This window comes from Phoenix dactylifera, chromosome 13 (genome assembly GCF_009389715.1).
Source record: "Phoenix dactylifera cultivar Barhee BC4 chromosome 13, palm_55x_up_171113_PBpolish2nd_filt_p, whole genome shotgun sequence".
Taxonomy (NCBI): domain Eukaryota; kingdom Viridiplantae; phylum Streptophyta; class Magnoliopsida; order Arecales; family Arecaceae; genus Phoenix; species Phoenix dactylifera.
The window spans coordinates 4,160,571-4,184,380 of record NC_052404.1 but is presented as its reverse complement, the minus strand read 5'-3'; the positions used below and the strand labels follow the sequence as shown (position 1 = coordinate 4,184,380).

Sequence of the window (23,810 nt, the reverse complement as noted above, 5' to 3'; positions counted from 1 at the left end):
AGATCATGGAACACCAGAACAAAGTCAAATGTAAGCTGTGTCGTGTCACTGTAGTCAACGTTTGCATCAATTTTGGAAGCATGACAATAGGCATGGTTAATGTCCTTGTTTCAATGATGGTGGCAGTGGGCTAAGTTTTTCATGGGCTGGTATCCTTCGCACGAAAGCATTCGCCTTCCTCCAAAAAATCCACCGTTGGATCACCCATCACACGACTCTCAAAGCACATGCCATGTCATCATAAATCATCCAACCATAACATACCACGTCAGCATCATATAGATCGACGGGAGGGTGAGTTTCCTTCCCTCCTCCCTCGAACGCTAAAAATCTCAGGACACAAACCAAGGCGTTTGGAGAATCTAAGAGGCCCCCGCCGCCGTTCCACTTAATCCCAAGCGACACGCCTCGATCACCCAAATGCAAAATTACGGCCTGACACGTGTCAACTAACAGTGGTCCAGTGCCGATAAGCCACGTGTCTCGACACGCGTCGCTATGCTTTTCACCAAAAAAAGGGACGTCTCCCGCAGGCCCCACCATAAAGAGGCCCCCCTCTCTCTTTCGCTCGAAAGGTGGGGCGGCTTCGATCAGGCCGCAGCCCCCCGTCCCCTCTCTGTCTCTCTTTAAAACCTTTTCCCTCTCAAGTCAAAAAGACTAGATCACGAAGAAAAGCAGAGAAAAAACTCTCCGATCTCCGACGGCGACGGCGGCGATGTCCGCCTCCTTCCAGCGAGTTCCCAATCTCCAGATTCCCTCCTCGCCGTCCGATCGCCGCCTCCGATGGTCCCACCACCACCGCTTGATCCCCCCTTCTTTGCTTCAGCATCGCGATGCGATCGCGGTCACCGGAGCTCTCCGATCCGTGGACCCGAGAAGCGGGATCCGGTTTCTTGATCCGGTCGTCCTCCGGTCCGCCGACGGCGGACCGCGGAGGAGGAGGGGATCGGTGGTGCGGGGATGCGCGCTGGGGGCCAGGGTCGGCGATGTGGAGGTGGAGCGGCGGCGGAAGAGGAGGGCGGAGGTGGTGGTGGCGGCGGCCATGACGGCGTTGCTGGGGACCGGGAACCGGGTGCTCTACAAGCTCGCGCTGGTGCCTCTCAAGCAGTACCCTTTCTTTCTCGCCCAGCTCGCCACGTTCGGGTACGTACCCGGTTTCCTCCTCCTCCTCCGTTGACTCTATTTTGATCAGCCAATGGACGGTCAGGATTCTGTTTCTTTTTTGGGAGGCTTTCTAAAATTTGGGACTTTCGGGTACCGGTTTAGCGGGGCACGAGGGTGTTAAGGAGTCGACAAATAGGATAGAATAATCCACGCGGATCCCGGGCTCCTGGTGGGTGTGGATTTGGGTGCCGGTTTATTGGTACCATGATATTGCTTTATTTGTGTGTGTTTCTGATTTATTTGGTCCTGGAAGGGGCTGGCATGCACGTGGGCGTGGGGCCCAACGTCGCGTTGGATCCTGACTTCGCGATTGTCAAATTTAGATGGCTACAAAACAATAATCTCTCGAACACATTTGGAGAATATTTTCTTGGGTTGTTTTGAATTCATAAATAGAAGAATCAAGCCGATGTGACTGACAAACTCTTTGAATTGTAATTTATAATGCATTGTTCGCTATATTCTTTGAACTGTTTTGACCGAGTTAATTCAAGAATTGTTGATTTTTCATGAATTATTAGTGGATTTTTGAAAGAATGGTTTGCAGATTAAGATGTTATGTGTGTGGCTGGCTGTGCATCATGGTGTTCCTTCTAAGTCTTGTAATTCGTTGCCTTATCGATAATTTTATGTTTTTTATTTTGATTTTTTCTAATTTTTTGCTTTTCTGAATTCTTTGTAAACATTTTATTTTGATTTATTATAAATTTTTATGATTTTGGGTTCTTTGTAAACTTTTGACAAATTATTTGACCGAAGAATTTGGAACTTTGTGATTGTAAGCAGAATTTTCACTTCCCTTTCTTTTTCTTGCTCTACAAAATTGCCTATTTTAATTGAATTTCTAACGCGACATGTGTCGGTTATTGGAGAGCACGTAATTTATCATTAATCAGTTTCCAGTTTCTTGAAATGACAGTGATCCTAGGACATGTTTTTTTTTTTAATTAAAAGAAATATCGATCGATACCTGGAGCTACCTAGTTTGGCTTAGATGTGCTGTCTTATTACCTTTGTAAGGAATGAAACTAAATGTGCTGGGCAACTGATCTGATTTCTTGGTATGGAGTATGGCTGAAAATAAAGGAGATATATTAGATACAAAGAAAGGTATAAGGGGAGAAAAGGAAAGATACAAGAGACTTTAGAAAACTTATTATTGTAAAGGTCCTTACTATAAAACCTGTTAGAACTTACTTAATGCAGTTCCCTCTAGAATATCTTGAGCCTAATTTATTTCCACACACTCTGTTTGCTTATGAAGATCACACTACTAATACCCATACAACATGTCATACACTTATTAAATCATAATATTTACAAGCTCTCTCTCGCTGCAGCAGAATAGTTCATTGCACCTCTTATGTTGAGAATGTGTTTGTATGTGTATCAGTCTGTAAATTTTCTTGTTGCGATCTTTTCATACCTTTCAAGCCGCCATATCTTTATACAAAAGAAGGGGGGACATGCACTTGAGTACTCCCTTGAGAAATTATTTAATGACAATCATACTTTCACCTTATCGTTGATGTCCCGGCAAAGCTCTCCAGTTATGCTCTGTTTTGGAGAAAGCACTTCTTCTATAGTTAATTTTTATGAATTATATTTCCGTTAAGATCATGATTAACAAACTAAGGCAACACAAATTCTTAGTTGGTTCAATATACTTAGCATTGCACTTCTCATAACATGTTTATGCTTGTTCAACTTATGCACTTGCTTTTGAATTGTGTTCCCGTACCAACCAGCCATTATTAGCCATGTTTCTTATACAAAAGGAACCTAGAAAAGAGATGCCCTAAAAGTAAAACAATTTAATTTGAAGAGGATAGAAGAAGAATACATCTTGGAAGTTGGAACTGTCCACCCAACAAGGGCTTGAAACTTTTATTGTGCCTTATTTTGAAATGAATCCTTTTGAGAGGTAATAAAAGAACTCAGGCTTTACTGATGTGAAAAATCATAACAGAATACCAGCAAAGGTTATCTGGACATGTCAAGACTAATGCGTTGTATAAGGTTACTGATATCATGAAAGACATATACAACAAAACAAGGTTAGGAAAATGAGATTTTAGTTGCTGTCATGCAGTAGGTTCATCCATGCCCCTTTATCTTTTGTCACTTGTTACATACATTTTGAAGATAAGGATTTGAGACTAATCAAACCAATTGATATGATATGACAATATGAGCAGATGTCTCTATAAGGATTTCAAAAAGGACATTGAAAACAAATGCATCTGGACAGAAATGAATGTCAAAGGGGTTTCCCAAAGCCAAACCTCTCTAATCAAAACCAAGTCTCGCCATCTCAGTATTGGATCCCCTACCGGTACCATTCTATTACTGTGTTAGTATGCTCAGTATGGGGGCTAGTTTAGTGCATGGACACTCAGTACACCCTCTGTACCATGTACTAGTTCGGTATCAGTACAGTACTGCACGGTTGGTTCGGACCGATACCGATACCGATCGGTATGGCAAACCATAATCTTAACAGTGTTAGCGGTAATGTTTTCAAGCAAATGAAGACCAGACCAATTTAAGGTGCCGTGTGTTGCATCATACTTATAAATTATAGTTGTGATCTATGAAGAAATGGAGAGAAAACCAACAAGTAAATTGAAAATTACTTTGCATAGGACAATCTTAAAATGTGACTTGATCTCTTAGTCTTGGAGTACTTAAGCAACTCTCTGCTTGTGGTTTATTCCAAAGTGATGATTGTATTCTTAGAGAACTTATAAAATTCAAGATCACTTATAACTTGGAAACTGAAATACTAAACAGATTTAAAGTGGCAACTGGGTGCCCACTGACTGAAATAATATTTAAGTACCATTGACAATGGAATGCTTAACAACTTTAGTATTTTGTCACTTAGACCAAGTCAAGCACACAAGTAGCATGACCATGTCAATTTTTGTGCTTGGTCTATTTTTGAAAATGAATATGGAGCCTGATGGTGAACTGAGGCTTCCTTTTGAAAACCTATGCCCTTAAAATAATGTCTTCATATTCTTTAGGTTATTACTGTGTTCAAACATGGTTCCTGCTTTTTTCCTTTCACACATATTCTGCATTCTTCTCTCAATCTCTCTACTTAATGTTTTTTCCTTTTTTCTTAAAATAGATGAAAAAGATTGGGGGAGCCTGCAATCAACTTTCCATTAAGATAATTGAAGTGTGCTCTTCTTACTTGTTGCCCCTTTAATGGAATTGTAGTCCAACCTCTCTAATTTAGTGACATAATTATCATCAGTAATGAGGATTTCCAAAAATTGCCCTTAAAGTAGCACTTCATATGTCAATCTCAGATAAAATATTCAAAGCAGTTTTGTTGCTTTTTATTTTTTGAGATTGCCTTCACTCTGTGGGGTGGGTTTCATCCATCTCTGTTGCTTATTCATGCTTTAGAGATGAATTTATAGCTTCCTATATCAAAAGGTATCATCTTCTCCCTATGTCTAATGACTCTGGTCTCTTCAAGTGTCCAGGAAAGTTAGAGGCTTGCTTCTTGATTTCATGAGCTTAAGGCTTTTAACTGCAATGAGTAAGGTAGATTTCTCTACCCACCAATTAGCCTTGTCACTTACATCGCTAGTCCTTTTCTGCCTGATCTTTCCATGACCAGGAATTTGACAAAAGTTTCTACAGTGTTGAGATCAGATTGATGGTAGGTCACAGAATTTGATCTATCCTTTAATGGAGCCTTCTTAACTTTGATTGTGCTTTATCCCAACCCATATTTGATGGAAAGAGGTTTGAATGGTGATATCTAGGCTACCTTCACTCATTCGTGGTACTTACTGCTGTAGAAGTTCAGGTTCAATTTAATTAATCATCATCTTGACAAGTTAAACTCACACTTTTTGACACACTGATAGTGATATATCCTATTAGTCATGAGCCTTTCTTCAATGAACTTTGGTAGTCACTTAATTGCTGTTCTCCAAGGGACCATCGTTTAGCCTGGTAGGATAAATGTGGTAAACCAGTCTATTAGTACTACTTTCAGCATTCACTATAGTTCTTTATGCATTCTTTGACATTCAACATTGCTTGCACTTGTATTTCTTTTTGACCTTCTTGGTAAAACTCAAGGCTCTCATATATGCTGATTGGTCTGGTGATTCTGCCAATTGCTGTCCTATGATCAGCTTATGTGTCTTTTGAAGAGACTGTATGAACTAGAAGAGCAAGAATAGGCTTGTCTCCCTTTTAAGTATCAACCTATGGATCATGCAGTGGGTAGAATTGTAAAAATACAACTCTATTCCTCTTCCAATTTTGACATCATTTGCACTAATATTCTTTTCCACTGTGAAAACCTAAGTGCTTTGAAGCTTTGGTTTTTCACGAGTGGACAAAGCATGTTGAGATAATGTTGCATATTTGAACCACTGAGTTTTAAGGGAGGGGGTTTGGGGTTGAGAATAGGTATATGAGATGTGGCCGTGTTGTTTTATCACTGAATTACACACACACACACTGTGATACTCTGAAGCCTCTGTTATTTTCCATTATTTTCTACTGATATGACTTTCTGTTATTGTAACACCTATGTTGGGGAGAACAGAAACAAGTCATTCTTTTCAAGTAATCTTTTTCTTCTACAGTTTGAACTCAAATAGAGAAACAAAGAAAAAAGGAGGAGCCATCCGTGGAGACCCTGACTTGTTTAAAACTCTTCACTTACCACAACTTTGTAGATACCTGCATCTTGAATAAATGCGCCCTCTTAATTCATGTCTTTTGCAAGATAAACAAAAGAAGTGCTGCCAAAAGTGGGAATGTATTTAATATTTTTATCAAATCAAATAATCACAGCTACCCATTTCTGTGTCATTCATGTATTGTATTTTTATATGTTCTATTAGAGAGCTAAAGATGTTTAAAATAGTGGATGGTTTCTCACAGTGATCAAATTATTTGCTTCACTGGGACCCACCAAACACCTGTTACTTCTGTTTCATTCTGTATCTCATTGTGTTCAACTGTAAATTCAATTAGCTTTGTTCTTGTCACTTTTCAAAAAAAAAAAAAAAAAAAAAACCTTTTATGATGCTTTGGAGCATGGAATATTGACACTCTTCAGACTGTCAACTGCATTGATCAGGCAATATAATAAATTGGAGTATAGTTCTACAGCCATACTTTTCAATAATTTGGTCTCCTACATAAATGGCTGCAACTTTGTTGGTGACCAGTGTATCAAGTGATATCATCTTAATTTTTCCATACATACATGCTTGTTTAACAGATATGTGGTGGTTTACTTCTCTATCCTGTATGCTCGCTATCATTCTGGCATTGTTACTGATGAGATGCTTTCTCTACCAAAGACTCCATATCTAGCTGTAGGACTCTTGGAGGCTCTGGGAGCAGTATCTGGAATGGCAGCTGGAGGTATACTACAATAATGATAAACTAACTGCTTCTCATTGGATCAATTTGTATGATTTTAACATGTTTGTTGATGTCAACCTGTAGTGCTAAATATCAGTTTTTAGATAATACAGACCAATATGAGTCAATACATTCTCATACACCGAACATGTAAGCCCTGTATCATATATATTGTGCTATTATATAATATATGATACAGCACAATTTCATCAGCTAGATTGTTGATTTGCTGATGTTAGGGCTTTAATTGATTTATGCTATGAAATCCAGCACCAAGATGCATGTCTAGATCATTCGGATGTAGAATTGAGTTAGATGAGTCAAATATATGGTTCTAATACACAATGCATATCTACTTCTGGAAAAAATCCATACTCCGAAGTAGAAAAATTACAGTGTATCTGAGCATATGCATTGATGTGGTTATATATTGTCCCAGCAGCATTGCACAATTGGATAGCCATGGTATACTAGGATAATTTTGGCACATGATACTGGAACTTTCTACACGTAATAAGAAAGCTCTAGAGCTAGCATCTCTGAACTTGTATTCCAATATTTGTCAACATCTATTTGAGCTTATTTGAACTAGTTTCTGTCTGATCTTTAATGGCTATATGTGATTCATTCAGCTAGAACATACCAATTTGTCTCAAGAATGTCCATTTGTTATTGGTGCCCTTGTTGCTTTGACATCAGTTCTCCTGTCCCGATTTTTTTTTTTTTTTGTGTTCTTATATTTAGATGGTTAACATGTGAAAGCTTCACTCATAGATGTTATTTGTTTACTTTTTGTTGAGGTAGCTGTTCTTTCTGGAGCGTCAATTCCAATATTATCTCAGGTGACCAGATACGTTATGCAGCTTTCCCTTAGTCATAATATCAAAATAAATGAATCCAGATTGCATGACATTTATTTGTTTTGTCTTTTGCAGACCTTTCTTGTTTGGCAGCTTCTGCTATCAGTTATTTTTCTTGGGAGACGATATAGATTCAACCAAATACTCGGTTGTTTTCTTGTAACCATTGGTGTGGTAATAACTGTAGCAAGGTAATAAATATAAAACAACGTGTGTATATTAGAAAAATAGATTAGAAGTTGGTTGAGTTTCAACTTTAAACAAACATTGACATGATAATTTTCACTTATGCAGTTGTGTCCCCTGAACTTGCCCTATTCTCCTTGAATTTTCCTCATTATAAAAGCATAATCATAAGTCCTTGCAAAACCCTTCAGATATTGAAGCCATATTCTACGATTTCTTCACTTTTGAAAAAGCTTTCTTAACATCAGCAACTTTTCTGCTAGAGCCATCATAAATGGGACTACAATGATGAGTTTATAAAAGCATTCCATAGTGATGGGGGTAATTACAAATACGCAATTAAGAGAGATTGACACTTCATATCAAAGAGATATGCTAAGATATGCATGAAATAATGTGCAAAAATGAGCAAGACGTTATCCAGAATGACGATCAGAAATTAAACAGTTTACACTTAGAGGTAGTCTTGAACAGCAAACGTCATTTCATCAATTTGGGGTCAGTTTTATAATCATACCGGTCCCTTGCAACGCCAGCCAAAAACAGGTGATGCTTTCAAAACCTTTCACTACTTCATCCATCTTTTGGTCTCCTCCAATCTTCTATCTAAGTTGCACATCTAAAAACTTCTTCATCAAGGGCCATCTGTATCATATTCTGCAGATGCTCAATTCATCCAAGAACCAATGTATCTCATATTGTCATCTAGTAATGCTTCAATTTCTTTCCTAAATATAGATATTTATTGCATAAGCCTTTTCAGTTATACTATATATTATTTTCAAAGTCCAAATTCTTATGTTATAGTTCAACATTTTAGATTATTGTCTATATTGATGAACATATTTAAAAAGCCATACCGATTATTTCAATTCCATATCTTAAGGGAAACATCCTCTATTGAGGCAAACCTTTGCAAAACCTTCCTCAGAACTTCTATCTAGGTTTTCTTATGCCACTTCTTTATCATAACCTTTAAATACTAACTCAAGATCTGACATTTGAAGCAGCTAGGTAGAAAATGGTAAAGAAGGAATAGCTGCTGAATTCAAGTTACAGAAGTGTTAATTGAGAAAATGTAGTCAATTAGCCACTACAAATGATTAGACCTGTAATTGTGGAAGTTTGTTGCTGCACAATGACAGCGACCAACTGGGTGATTTTTTACAGAAGAAAATTGTTTTAACTTAAAAATCAATCATCATAAACTTTACAAATATTTGGATATTCAAGAAGCTATATGAAGACTGTTAAATTATCATAACAAAAATAGAGTATGCCGAATGCAAATTTATTGAAGACATCCCAACTAAGATTGATGGACAAAAAAAATACTGCAGAGTGATTAGAAACATTATATGGTATTTATTATGCAAAACCATGGTGATATAGATGAGGACAAATGTAATAGAGGTGGAACTGGTTGGATGAAGTCGAAAGGTGCTTCTAGGATATTCTATTATCAACATGTAGTTGAAAAGTGTATAGAAGTGCAACAATGCCTGCAATGCTTTTGATATATGGCTAGTTAAAATGAAAATAGAAAAGAAAACAGACAAAAAAGGGGTTGATCCTCTTTGAAGAAGTTGATCCTCCTAATTTGTTCAAAAGAAGAAGAAAATTTTTTCTTAAATCTTGTTAATTCATTATAATTAATATGAATACTTTTACTCTACACAATAACCACCTTTTAGCAGCCAATAATAACCACCTATACACCATAAATCAACCAGTATAATATAACTATCCTACACCACTAATACAGAAATAGAATTACAATGCATTAATCCACTAAAATAGTAACATTTATTTAATCTACTATTTTTTGATAAACAAGCACATATTAGCCTTATATTTTGGAACATTGGGCAATGCAAAGGGTCCATACAAACAAGTTGAATGCAGCAGAATTAAAAATGTCAAGATAGATATATGGTAGAAACTAATTGAGCATATTAAAGGATCTGTAGGGGCTGCATAAATCAAGAAGGTAATGGAGAATAAGTTGAGATAGTTTCACTTCTCATCAATCAACATTGTATGCTGTGCAGACAACATATGCCATTGGTCACCTTCCTAGTTATTGGCCTTGAGTTCGATGTAATTCATCATTCTTTTCTTTTTTGAGAACGAGAACTAGAGCAAGCCCAGCCAAATTCAGTGTGAGGGTGTGACTCGAACCCAATTCGTTGTTATGCAAACCTGTGTTTACCAACTGAACCAATTGGCATCCTCACATATATGTCATCATCTTAACCTATGACACCGATAAAATTGCTTAATATCATTCTTAATCAATAGAATGAAAATCATTACTTAAACAGTCTCAACCACCTTCAAGAAAGCTGGCCTTCTATCCTTCTCAAACTAAGTGATCTAGTCTGCAGGCCTGCTGTCCCATCGACAGCCAGCTGTCTATTGTTTCCAAAATTTACATAAATTTCACTAAGAAATGATCAACTCATATGCTAACTAAAGTATTCTTGCAATGACTCAAATATCCAACTAAAACCTTTTTTTCTATAAATAAGAATATGTTCTGTAAAGGATTTCTTAAACGATTATTATATTTGCTGGTATTCATTTTATAATTCTCAGCGAATATTGCAAAAATAAATTTCAATGATGCCTGATTGCTTGTAATTTCATTGTCAAATTAGTATTTCCTTTTTTATTCATGTACTCATGATTACAAATTAGCAGGGGCTAAATATGATGTTTCTTTCTCAATCATATATGCCAAAAATTTCTGGATCAATGTTCTTTCATCAGATTATCATTTGGTGGATTACGCTTTTATCCAGTTAATAAATTCTCAACTAGACAGTATGTTGTATGAGAATTGCTTATAACTTGTACAGTGGATCTGGCGCTGGTGATTCATTGAAAAATGCTGGAATTTTTTGGGCACTATTGATGATAATCTCATTTTTGTTTCAAGCTGCTGATACAGTGTTGAAGGTATTAATACATAAAGCAGATATTAAAAACTGATTGTCAACTCCTGTAAGACAAATTTCTTCTAATGCAGTACAATACTGTTGTCATATGCAGGAAACAATATTTTTGGATGCTGCTAAGAAATTGGAGGTACACATGTTTGCATCATTAATTTCTTTGAGTGCACTGTTTAATCTAGTTTTTCAAGAAAGTTATAATTGATTTGATTGTTAATTGGTTCTCTTGTTCCATTTTCTATTTACGGTGTTGTGCACGAATCATGTATGTGAAATACTGAAGTACAAATAATGCCTATATGCTCCAGGGGGGATCAGTTGATCTTTTTGTTGTGAACTCTTTCGGATCTGCTTTCCAAGTAAGAACACTACCATCGGTGTGAATTCATTGTTTTGAGTCATATGAACGCCTCCATCTTTATCTTATGATTTTGCTCTTGTAAAAATTATATAAAATCTTTTGTCATCCAGGCACTATTCATATGTCTCTTACTACCTTTCTTGTCAAAGTTATGGGGTGTTCCTTTCAATCAGTTGCCAACTTACATTAGAGATGGAGCAGCCTGCTTCCTAAATATAGGATCATTATCAAGTGGTACACCATTAAAAACTTGTTCCTTTTATTCAGCTTTCCATAGTTTCCTTTTTTCAGGAATTTCATAATCTTGTAATAAAAATTTTACTAAAATACCACAAATACTAAATTCTATTGCATTTGCTATTCAATGCGAAGCCCATGTGAAATATAATTGGGTACAGCTGGAGATAGTGGCTAATAATTATATGACAAAAATCCCAATTATGGACTTGGATTTCGTTTCTACTTATGATAATCTATCATTTGGAAAACATAAATCTCATGACGTAGTTTGTCGTCTCGGTACCGGACCCCATATTAGTATCTTCTTATTATAGTGTCGGTATGTGGTGTGGCACGAGACGGCAAGGCATTCCGAGTGTTGGTACGATGTGATAGTGCATACTATTTTGACACCAATACGGTATGGTACCGATCGGTACGGCAAACCTTGTCTCATAACCTTCTCTATATGCAATCAAACTTCATGGTGATGAGTAAATTGAATATTTTTGGAAGTGTTATCATGAAATGATGATCAAAAGGTCAAATATACACATATACACATATATGAGTTATTGTACTTTTTAATGATGTTGAGTGAACAAGAGCATAATCATGATATCTTATGATCAAGGATTTAAGTACAATGTGGTACCAGTCTATGCTATTGGTGCTATACTGTATCAATTACGAGCTGATACTTGGTATGCCCCTCGCAGTTGTATCATATTGATGCATGGCAATTGACATCACCTTATCTATCATCTGCAGCAATCATTATACAATATGGTAGTATGCTATGGTAAGTGTTAGTACTGAGACATACTAGTTTGGTCCTAGAATGATACGATACCAAGATGTTGCCATTGCAACTCTCAAGGTAGTCGATACTGGGATTTTTTTTCCGTTCTTCTTTTTTTCTTTTTTGTTGATCAATTTTTAACTTTTTTAACTTAGATGAAATTTTAATAAATATTTTTATATTTCAGTCTAATTTACACCCGCGAAGGAACCCAAAAGAAAAGAGTGTGCCCCCACTGCTGCTGTTCTCATTCACTTTTTCTAGAAAAGAAAGCATCTCAATTAGGTCACTTCTGGTACTGGCCAAGCTGGAGTTGGTACCGACTTGTCTCGACCAATGTCAAGGGAGAAAGGCAGGGCATCCTGGTTTGCAAATGAACAATTGAGTCAAACCCACCCTGCATATTGATCTTTATGTACAATAGTATGGTACCAAAAGGATGGGCCAGTACTGCCAGTACCTGAATCCCTGCTTTAAAAGTTGCTTGTGTTGAAGTTGTCATACATCCCCAAGATTTTGCCTCAAGTCATATTATGGAGGGGACTCCCCCTGTAGTTATATACCAGTGGAACTCCCGGATGGGACTCCCTCCTGTTCTCAAATAAACAAATAAGTAAATAAATAAAACTAGCATCCAGATTGACAAGATGAATGCAATCAGTTGTATCCATATATATAGCTTGATGGAGATGACCTACATTTAGTACATTGTGACAAAAGCAATTAATCAACAATAAATGATTAATTAATTTTACATGAGATTAGTTTAGTCACAATAAATTTGGTACACCTAGTTGAAAGTACAAGTGATGGCTTACGAGAAAGATTCTAAGGGTGCCGCATTATAAAGAGCATCAATGAAGGGCATTGACACATCATGCCATTGTATAAATAAGACAGGAATGAGGATTAAATATCATGTGTTGTGCTCGTGGCCATCATAAGCTGGCAAGGTACATACCATACCATGCTGATCGTGTGCCTGCACACATGCTGAAGCTTGCTGACACCAAAATGGGTCCATGCTGTCCTATGCTGTTTCATGCCAGGTCTGTGTCAGTGGACCAATTTGATCCAGCACATACCAACATGCTGGATAAAAGGGTAAGTGTCTCTGTATTGTGCCTATGCCATACAGACATGGTATGTACTGTATGATATAGAACACATGGTATGATACTCCAATCCATGAACAAGAGGGAAAACTTTAAAACTTGCAAAGTAAGGTCTGAAGGAAGGTGCATGGGTGATAAGGAAAGAAGTGGAAAGAACTAAGAGCTTTAAGGGAACGTAGGGTTTGGAACAAGAAAGATGAGATCATAAGAAGAAATGCATAAAAATCTCGTTCAAAGAAACAATAAGACATTTCCCTTAGGAATGATATTGGATTTTGAATTTATCATACATGTTCTTCACAAAAATATCTTTTATATCTCATAAATCACTCTTGCAGACTTGAGATAATCATTTTGCATGGACTTGGTGGAAGGAAAAATTATTAACTTCTAAGTGAAAATATTCTCATAAATAGATGAGAAAGAGTATTGGTTTCTATTAATATGTAATAGTGAATTTTAAGCAACTAATGTATTGGCATATGCAAGACACATGATGGATAAATCGTGACTTGCAATTTCATAAGATTTATGCACTATTTTCGTGATATCGTAGAATTATTAAGGCAAGACAAAATACATAATCTTGTATGTGCTTTATAAGTTTTTTATGTACTAACCTAACACCAATTTTGAAGTATATAAAGTTATGCCAACTTATCAATGAAATTGCACGTACTATTAAACGATGTATCTTTTTTTCTATAACTAATGATCCACAAATATGCGAAACCAAAAAATGTTGAACCGGCCCGTACCGGCCGGTTCAGCTCGTACCAAACCGGTGTTGGCTCTGACCGGTCCAGTTCGGTGTTAAAAATCGGTACCGGCCCGAACCGGCCAACCGTACCGGTCCGTATCGGTTTCAAATTTTTTTGGAGCTTTTGGATACGTGAACCAAGCCGAACCAGTGGTGCCAGTTTGGTACCAGTGGTACCAGTTCCGTACTGGTCCAAACCGGTACCGAACCGACACCGGCGCCCACCGGTACATCGGTACCGTCGGTACGGAGAACCTTATGCGAAACTATATATACGTATATATATATTGTTTTGGTTTGTTATATAAGCCATCATGGAATTTGTTTGTACATAAAAAGCAAATATTTGTAATAATTTTTCAGTTCTATTGAATGTTAAAGTTAACTTTGTGTTGTATAGCGAATAAAAGAAATGCTATCATGTAGGAGGGGTCTTACTTGGAAAGGTTCTGATAGGGACATCAGAGCTGATCATCCGCCCGTCTAGTCCACTATTTTTATTAGCATTTTATTTTATTTTTGGGCTTGTTTGCATTTTATTGTTGTAGGGCTTTATTTGTGTTATTTTAGGGCTTTATTGGGAATTATTTTTGTGTAAGGGGTTTATGTTAATTGGTCTTGTTTGGGCCCTATATATAGGAAACTTTTATCATGATTAGGGTTTCAATGAAGTGAATTAAGAATTTCTTCCTCACGTCTCTCCTCCTCTCTCTTTTCCCTCTCCTTCTCTTCCTCCCTTCTTCCCTCCTCCTTCTTTCCCCCTTCCTCTCTTCTTCTCCTCCTTTCTTCCTTCCCCTTTCTCCTATTTTCTCTGACCGGTCGCCACAACAACCTTTCACGTCTCAGTTCTGCATTAACTTGGTGCCACAGTACCCCTTTCCCGTCTCAATTCGTCATCAACTTGGTATCAGAGCCGTGCTTTGCCTCTGTGCCAAAGTAACAGACCCTGATGCATGTCAGAGTAGCCCCCGATCCCACGTCTCAGGCTGCCGCACGAGTTCTTCACCATACCCCTCGCTCCGCGAATGCCGGAGCGTGTTGAAGGGCCACGCACAACTTGCATTGCCAAAAGAAGAGAGAGCATCACATTTCTTCTCGCGTCACTGTCCTTGAGTCCCAACGAGAACAGCAACCGATGGTCTCAGGTCCACCGTGACAGCCGCAGGCATCAACCACAGGGAAGGATTCCCTAGATCTACTGTAGCAGCCACTAGTGTTCGACGGCCACTGCTCCCGGAGCTAGTGACCGGTCATCGGCCGCCACCATAGGTCACGAAGCTCCATCGCAACCGCCGATGCAGATCTCGGCACGGCCTCTCGAAACCGTCGGGAGGTTTCAGTTCGCTAACGGGTTAGGTATAGACCCGTGAACTCTTCTTTTTTTAGCAACCCGGATCCGTTCCGGAGAAGAGAGAAAAAAAAATATATCTCCGCAGGGTCACATGATCTACACATGATTCTTGCACGTGTGAAGCCGCACGTGCTTCCCACATGAATGAAAAAAAAAAACTGCTTACCTCTATTCCCGATGAAGAGGAAACCCTAGAGGGTTTCCACCGCTGCTCCCGCCATCGACGCACCACTGCCCATGCACCGCCGCTCTGCCGCCCCACCGCGACTGCCGCCGCGCCACTCGCCCGCCTAAAGCTAGGGTTCCGCTCGCCGCTCTGCCACGGCGCCGCCGCTTGCCGCTCTTCTTCGCGCCCACCCGCGTCGCGTCACTTCCACACCATCCTCTTAGATATTGCAGAGTGAAATATCTGCAATATGCATTATCAGCCTTTTCATAGTTAAAGGAAATTGTAAATAACATTTAAGGAGAAATTGGATAAGAAAAGTATTAGACTATTAGTTGTTTATTAATGGAATTGCAGGTATTAATTTAAGGATAAATCAAATAAGAGAAAAAAGTCAAGTATTAGTTGTTTATTAATGGAATTGCCGGTCTTATGTAAGATATTAGTTGAGAGAGGAGGGATGCCTTTTTAGTATATCCCCCTGCCTCTTCCTCTCTCCCATCTTTGCTCCCTCCCCCTCTCTCTCTTGTTCTCGTTTATGACGTGTATTATTATAGAAAATGTTATTGAGATTGTTAGAAACACCTAATTCTTGTATGGACTGGAAAATCAGATCTAACTATATTTGTTGACGACAATTAAGTAAGAAAACCAGTTGCGGAGATTGGCAATCTTGTGGGGAGTTTACAGTATTTCTACACAGAAATTAGCAGACAGAATGTTCCTAGAGTATTTCTAGAATTCAAAACTATTAATTTTCCTCTATAAATAATTTTTTGCTCCATTTACTTATGAATGATGCCTTGAAAAGCTCGAGTTAAACCAGGATAGTCTCCATGTTCATCCTTCATAGGGTGGGATTGTTTAGTTACTATTGTCTCAGTAGACCATAGACCAAGAATAAAGGGGAAATTAATTAATAGATTCAACAAAAATGAGCCAAGTCATGATATTTTTCCTTGAATTCTTATTTCTGTTTTAGCCCTACTAAACCCCAAAATGTTTACACACAGTAAATAGAATATAATATTTTTTCTAATAACATAGTCACCTTTTTATGAGATTTGTTAAAGAGATGGTAACAACAATATCAGCTTATAACAGGATGTGAAGGAGCACCGGTGCTACCACTGTTGTTTGTCATTGTTAACATGGCATTCAATATATCATTGCTACATCTTCTCAAGATCTCTTCAGCAGTGGTCTCTTGCCTTGCCTCCACTTTTTCAGGTTCATCATCTAAACTTTCTCTGTCTTTTACACTATATAACATTATATTATATAGTATTATATATGCTCTTCTGTCCATTATATATATGCTTGTCTTTTTACCTCCCTAAATGTTCAGCGAAATGATTACTTCAGCAATAACTAATTGCAAAGTTGCGCTGGATTCACTCTCAATGTATGATGTTCTTTATAGTTTTCATAGCAACAGGTTGTGGTATGACTTACCACCATGACACTGTCAGCTCTCTTCTGTATCTAACCAGTAAGTTGATAGTTACTATTTAACGGATGCATCGTTTAAGTCATAGCATTCAATTGAATGATGATTTTAGTGCTAACTAGTTACTAATCTTCTTTTACATGTTTCGGTAATGATAACAGTAAATGGCATAGTTGATCTTTTGAAAGGTCAGAAAATGTCTAACCAATTATATCATCTGAATTCTAATCTCTTGTAGCAAAACCCAGGCAAGGCACCTCTTGTTTAGGTAATAGCAATGGTAAATGACATGGTCAATCTTTTGGAAGGCCAGAAGTGTCTGACCAATTATATCATCCAAAAATTCTAAACACCTTATTTTTGACTGACATTGAACTAATAGTTGTTGGGGTAGCAAGAGTTATCCCTATCAAAAATATATCTTTGGATCATTATGTGATCCATCTGAGAGTTCACAAACTGTATTTTAATAAAGGGATGAACCAAAATACAGCTTGATTCCTCTTTTTTTTGTACGAATTTCAAAATAGCATCAGTTGTTCAATTGGTATCTCTTACAGCAGCCATTATAAGAACAAAATAATAATTCATATCTTCGTACAAACTTCTTTAAAGAAAGTATTTAGTTGACATTGATTTTAGCAAGAAACACCATAATATCTTTGATATTGTCCATTATTACCCCATACAATGGCTAATAACCCCCATTGTTATGAATTATGAATCCCAAAACAAACCAATGTCTAAACCTAGAAACTAGAAAGCAATGGCTATTATTTCAATTATAATAGGAAATAATAGATTTAGGGCTTCATTATTTGGGGATATCAACTTTATTGAAACCAAGGTACGAAACACCAAGTATCGGTACTATGTGAACCGAGATTTGGTATGTCATGCGCCATATGAAAGATCATGCTAACAAAGTGTATTGACGGGTACACAGATATGCAAACAGCACCCTTGGTACGGCCTTTTTTTGGTCCCTAAACTGCAGTTTGTATTCTTTATTACTTTTTCTTGTCTAAATACTATATTTTTTCAAGAAATAGAATGGCAATATTAAGTTAGATAACTAGTCAAGGGCTTCTATGTATGCAGAGTTCATGCACAATATATCGAAAAATCAACCCAAAAGAAAGATTTTTTTGTCATATGGATTTGAAGCATCAACCAAGGTTCGCAGTACTGGTGCTTATCAGCCCATACCAGGCATATCATACAACGTTGGTACTGAACCGATATTTGGTACGAGGGGCATGCCAAGTATTGGTATGCGAATCAATCCCCCATATTAAGTGTACTAACATTGTACCAGTATACTACCATTACGTGGTTCATTACCTAGATTGCAAACCTTGGCATCAACGGTGCAAATACTCTTACCTTTTTCTAGAAATTGATTTTTTACTTTTAAAATTAGTTTTATGGAATTTAACTTTAAAAAAAAAGAGAAACTAGGCAGTTGAGACCTTCCATTCTATTCGCTATCAACAACCTTGTCCGAAGTCATTCATCTTTGACTTTCTACTCCACCCCTATGTTCTCCTTTCCTCTTTCTTAATCTCTTCCATTGTACTCCCTATCTCATCTAGACTCGTGCTTCCTCCTCTCTCAATGGAACTCACTAAAGATTCTGGCTTTTTTGGTCACTTCCACCTCTCACGGTTGTTTTCTAGTCTTGAGGTGTAAAGTCCTTTAAAGGACTATGATATATAGATTTAACTTCAATTAGCAATCATTAGATCTAAAAGGGAATTAAATAGAATACTATTCTTGAATCTCATTATGATAATAACCGTGCTCTAGTATGATCATTTAAAGTATAGTACAATGTTTCTGCCTCGATGAGTTATCTGGCATGTTGGGTGTTTAAAAGGATATTGATTTGAAGACATGTTATGAATTTATTGTGGATCTGATTAGTAATTTCGAAAAAGAACTAGATCCTTCAAACATGCAGCAATGGTGACATGGCCATGGTTATGGTTGTTGGGGACGTCATTTCTATGCTTGAAAATCATTGCATGCATGGTACGTCGTACCGGCCCGAACCAGGCGGTATGGAGTATATGGTACCATACCAGTATCTAGTTCAGGTGGCTTACTAACACTCAGTATGCCAAAAAAATTTCGTACCGTACCGTACTGACACTGTGCTAGTATGGCACTGGTATGGGGTCCAGTACCAAGATAGCAAACTTTGATTACACCTATAGATCTATGACTTGATATGATTGGAATAAGCTGATATTATATTTCCTATTCTGAACCACTTCTCTCTACCATGCGTTGATCTAAAATATTTCAGAGACAGCTAAGATATTTAGAGTATTTAGAGATAGGAGTGACCAAGGGATTCTGGAGAGGTAGAAATACAGAGGGAGTAGATGAAAAACAGACTTCTATGGGTGCGAAGATGAACTTGGATAGATGCACTGTATGAGACGAAGAACTAGCAGGCAGGTTAGAAAAGTTAAGCGCATATTGAAAGGGTATATTGGGAAAATTATCTCAGGCAACTTAGAAAGTAAACGGTTAATTTCAATAGTGTGTGCCAAGGTGCATGGAAAACCAATACATGGTCACCTAGCTTTCCTCCAAAACTAATAGCCTAAAAAAAGTTATTCTAGTGGGATTAGATGGTCTCTTCTCGTCAACATATTCAAAAATCATCCTGAAGGACCTGAACGTGCACCAATTGATCATGTTATTTTCGAATTTATGTGAATTTTAGGATAGGTTTTTGGATGAATCCAAAATCCCAAAATTTGTTAATTTTTTTATCTTGCTTTCTTGCTCCTTAGTTTTTATCATGATCAAATGTTTTTGTCTTAATTTGATAAAGTTTCTCCTTAGTTTTGCTAATTAATTACAAATTAATCATCAAATTACTTATAAAAATTTTTAAAAAGGCTTAAGAAAGAAAATAAACTAGCTAGAATAAATTTCTAGCTCACAAAATGGTTGTGCATTAGTTGATCTGGTGCAAAAGGTAGCAGCTTGGCCTGTCTTCCTCTCATTGTCACCTTCAAATGGTGGAAAAGAAGAGAGGGAGTAGTCCAAGATCGGTTGGTGGACAAACTGACCTCAATCCACCGCCCCGAATTGCTCAATCCATATTTAGTTCATACAGTTGATGAGCATTCCATTCGAACTAAGCTCCACTGAAACAAGGAGGCCTCGATATGACGTACCGTGCAATATGTGTGCTGAATTGCTTGGTATTTCAAACCTTGATTAAAATTCCTTTTGTTCTTGAGCTTTTGATTGATCTAGCAATCTAAGGCCATTTCTCTAACAAGAAATAAAATATGTTTGCCCTATTTTTCTCTCTTTGATGAGATTTGAGCATATCCAATGGTACTTAAATCATCTTTTGATGAAGAAATGGATCAGATTTGGAACACTCTCTCTTTGATGAGCTTTAGGATTACTAACAATCCATAGACTATCTTCAGCTTAAACTTATTCCTACCTGTATGACTGACTTGACAAGAAGATGAGCATGGAATGCATGAATTGTCTGAACAATGACTCGTTTGATGTAAGGTTTCAAATTTCATGGTATACCGCTGGACCATTCACATACGGCTACAATATAAAACACAATATGCCTCCTATATCTACTCACAATTTGTCACCAAATGATACCCCCTTGTCGAGATGGATCAATACAGTGTGAGATACAAGATCAATATGGTAAAGATATGGTCAAACTTTGAAACCTTGGTTTGATGTGCATTAAGAGTTGTGAGAAGACATCTGACTTTTTTTCCCGTGTTCTTCCTTACCTCGAAGTCATCTAAACTGAGATTTCAAAGTTGTGAGACGTGAAGGATTTCTAATTTCTTCCTCATCTTTATGTTAAAAGATGGCCACTGCTCCCCTTGCAAATGTATAGTGGGTTGCAAATATCCAGACATGTATAGTTGTATGAGACAACATGGTCTCTTGGGGACCATCAAGTGAATCTAATTGCTTTATCAAGATATCAGGAATGAGGGTCATAAATCTAAGCCATCCTATGGCTGATACGATTTGCTTAAACCAAATGCCGGAAAGACCACGTCTCTGGTCTTTAAGATCTCTTTGCTTCCAGAGGCTTAGTCTACCACTCCTAATGCCACGTGTGCATTATCTCTAGATTAATCGGTTTCATGTCTGTTCGCCGAACTTTCTGTCCGGTGCCATGCAGAAGTCATATGTGAAAAGGAACCAATTCAATGTAGGAGGTCCATTTCCAAGTTAGGGAGGTAGGCGGTAGACATCAAATGAGCTGAATCTGCAATGTTGATCCTCATTCATGTGACCAAGCAATACATAGGCCTTTTTATCCCACTTGTAAGAGGCTCTTCTTTCCTTTTCAAAAACCAGGGGCGGAATCTAATATATAGAACCATAGTTTGGTTTATGGAATGTAGTTTGGGCCGCTACAAAGTCTGCTGTTCGGCAGCTATTGTGTGAGTTTTTGCCATCTTAATTGCCATTCCTGCTTGCAATCAATTATGTTATTATGCTCTCCAGTCGAACTCTTAAATGCAGTAGCAAACTTTGAATTATGACCTCACCGGCATGTAAAGAAGGGATCTGACCAATCTTAATCTGGTCAACTCTAGGCTGAATAGAATATAACTAGGCCTTAACCAACATGACAAGAACTGGACCTACACTAAGATAAACATGCAAGATATCTGGGTCTTGTCCAAACATAGGATGGACAGAAGTAGCCAAATCAAAAATCAGATTCTGATGTGTATTACTGAAGCAACAGTCCTATAGAGAAAAACCAGAAATATATTTGAACAGTCATCAATGGTTTGTATGTGCAGAATTATTATATTATTATCAAAATTCCATGTAGGCAGAAGCTAAAATAAAAGATCAAAGTGTTGACTCTAGGCCTAGGTTGACAGTCAGGATAGGTGTTCACAAAACTAGAGAAGAGGTCATGCTGGTATATGTCATAAGTTAATGCGTTAGTTAGGTTATCAGTATCCAAGCATCTTCAATGGAAGAAAATATTATAACTTAAGTGGTACCAAACAACGTATCTTCTTGTTTAATCTGGAGAAGGCCCCTTCATGGCTGTAATGACATGCGATCAACATGTCTGACAGCTTACACCACAGTAATGGAAGTACATGTCATTAATGTTGCATGAGTTTGTTTAATCAGCATGGTTAAGCTCATGTCACTGGAGGAGCCAAACTGAGAGATCTTCCATTATTTTGGTACCACTTTTGACTTCTTCCAGCAAAGGAAAAGTAAACAGCAAATGAATTGGAACTAGATCCTGTCCCAGTCCAGCACAAGGTTGGTTGCTTTTGGTTGAGTGTTTGTAAGAGGTAGTCTGTCAAGACAGCGGCCAATATATTCCGCCTTTCTTTTTCAAAGAAATAGGAGTCTAAGCCAATGGTATTCAAAATTTATGTGCTGGCTGCCATCCTTGGAGACTTGATGGATTTGTTTTAACCAGGCCTCACTATCAGTCTCACCAACTACGTTCTTTCTTAGCGTGTCACAACAAGAACATGAACCTGAATTATAAGCCATCTCTATCATTATCTGGTTAGTGTTACAGGCACAAGTAATTGGACAAAAGTGTTACTAATGTTTCGGATGAATGATGTAAGCAAAATTGCAACTTTGGTCGTTTCTCGTAATTTCTCTCTTCTTTCATTGTAGCCTTAGGACCAAGTACATTGTAAGTTGGAAAACTACAAACTGAATGTGGTTGATGGTTTTGGTGCAGTTCCCCTCTCCATCTACGCCTTCACGCTGCCGTTGCCATACATCGGAGTGGCGTCATCGTTGCCGGCAGGTTTTGTCGCGGGGGCGGTGGTACTTGTGGCTGGCCTCCTCCTCTACTCCTGGACTCCACCCTCAAGTCCTGCCACCCAAGCACAGCCACAGCCACCATCACTGGCCCAAGGATAGAGATCACATCATTTCTTCTTTTTTTGCCTATTTTTTTCTTCTTTTCCTACATTTAAGAAGGTAGTATAAATCTCTGGCACTGGGCAGAACAGAAGTTCTCGTGGTGGCAGCCAACCTGTTTGTGGTATTCATATTTAATGGGATAAGAGGAGAAGGCGAAATGATGGAATAGATGACACGGATGACCACATCTCGACCATGTTTGTATGTTATATTAGCTTACCATCAATGGTTCTCTACTTCTCTACTCTCTTCTCTTTCTTCAAGCTCCTGAATATATTTCACAGCATGTGGTACATGATTCTGCATGGAAGTTCTTTTGGATGGTGGGGTTTGATTCATGGCTGAGGAGGGACGTCAGAATATGCTGATATGGTGTGGGCTGGGTGGAGAGCAAGGAAGACAAGGAGGAGCACCATTGCAACAGGGATCAAGAGGAGGAGAGGCGGCGGCGGCGGCAAAGGAGGCAGCACAAGCGGCAACAGTAGAAGAACTGCCGTCAGCAGCACCAGCGCCAGCGCTGCCTTCGCACCGAGAGGCATCGACCCTCCTCTTCCTCCTACGGCAACTGCTGCTCCTGTTATATCTCACCCTTCTTCACGAAGGAGATGAGGTTACTCCCAACCAGATCAGTCCTCTCTTCCCTTATGCCTCCACTGAAGTCATACTCCATGAGCTTATCATCTCTCTCTCTCTCTCTCTCTGTGCATGTATTTGTGGTGCCAACGACTAGCAATTGGCACGCGTTAGAGGAAAAAGCCAGTGAACGGAGGGAGATTCTGAGGCTGGGCAGCTGATGGATTGGGAGGATCCAAAAAATAAGGAGAAAGAGTGAAGGTTGTGTGCAAGCCTAGATCTGAAAACAAACAGAGCATGGAAGTTATGGAGAGATGCAATGGATTGGAACATATAAGGTCTAGGGGACCTGATTGTTTATTAATATGGTACAATAAGTTCTGCCAAGGTCAGGATACCTGAAAGTCTTAGGTAAACTACAAACCTCGTACCCTCTTGTGTTTCCATTCAATAAATAAAACCAAGAGGAGCCCCTTGTTTATATGGTCGTA

At 38.2% G+C, this 23,810-nt stretch overlaps 1 protein-coding gene across 4 annotated transcripts; it reads left to right on the top strand.

Moving 5' to 3' along the window:
- Positions 1 to 582: 582 nt before the first annotated feature.
- On the top strand, positions 583 to 23,800 carry LOC103701724 (protein CLT1, chloroplastic-like). 4 transcript variants are annotated; one of them, XR_005514501.1, is made up of 11 exons: positions 583 to 1,143; positions 6,431 to 6,576; positions 7,381 to 7,418; positions 7,512 to 7,627; positions 10,484 to 10,583; positions 10,677 to 10,712; positions 10,888 to 10,938; positions 11,051 to 11,174; positions 16,458 to 16,583; positions 22,559 to 22,947; positions 23,031 to 23,800. XR_005514501.1 is itself a non-coding variant. In XM_039132824.1 (10 exons), exons 1-10 carry the CDS (start codon positions 716 to 718, stop codon positions 22,741 to 22,743), a joined length of 1,350 nt encoding a protein of 449 aa, XP_038988752.1. In that variant the 5' UTR covers positions 583 to 715; the 3' UTR covers positions 22,744 to 23,009. The 4 variants fall into 4 exon arrangements, 2 of the variants coding, with proteins under 2 accessions (XP_038988752.1, XP_038988753.1); XM_039132824.1 differs by lacking the exon at positions 23,031 to 23,800 and having other exon boundaries at positions 22,559 to 23,009; XR_005514502.1 differs by lacking the exons at positions 10,888 to 10,938; positions 11,051 to 11,174.
- The last annotated feature ends 10 nt before the right edge of the window (positions 23,801 to 23,810 follow it).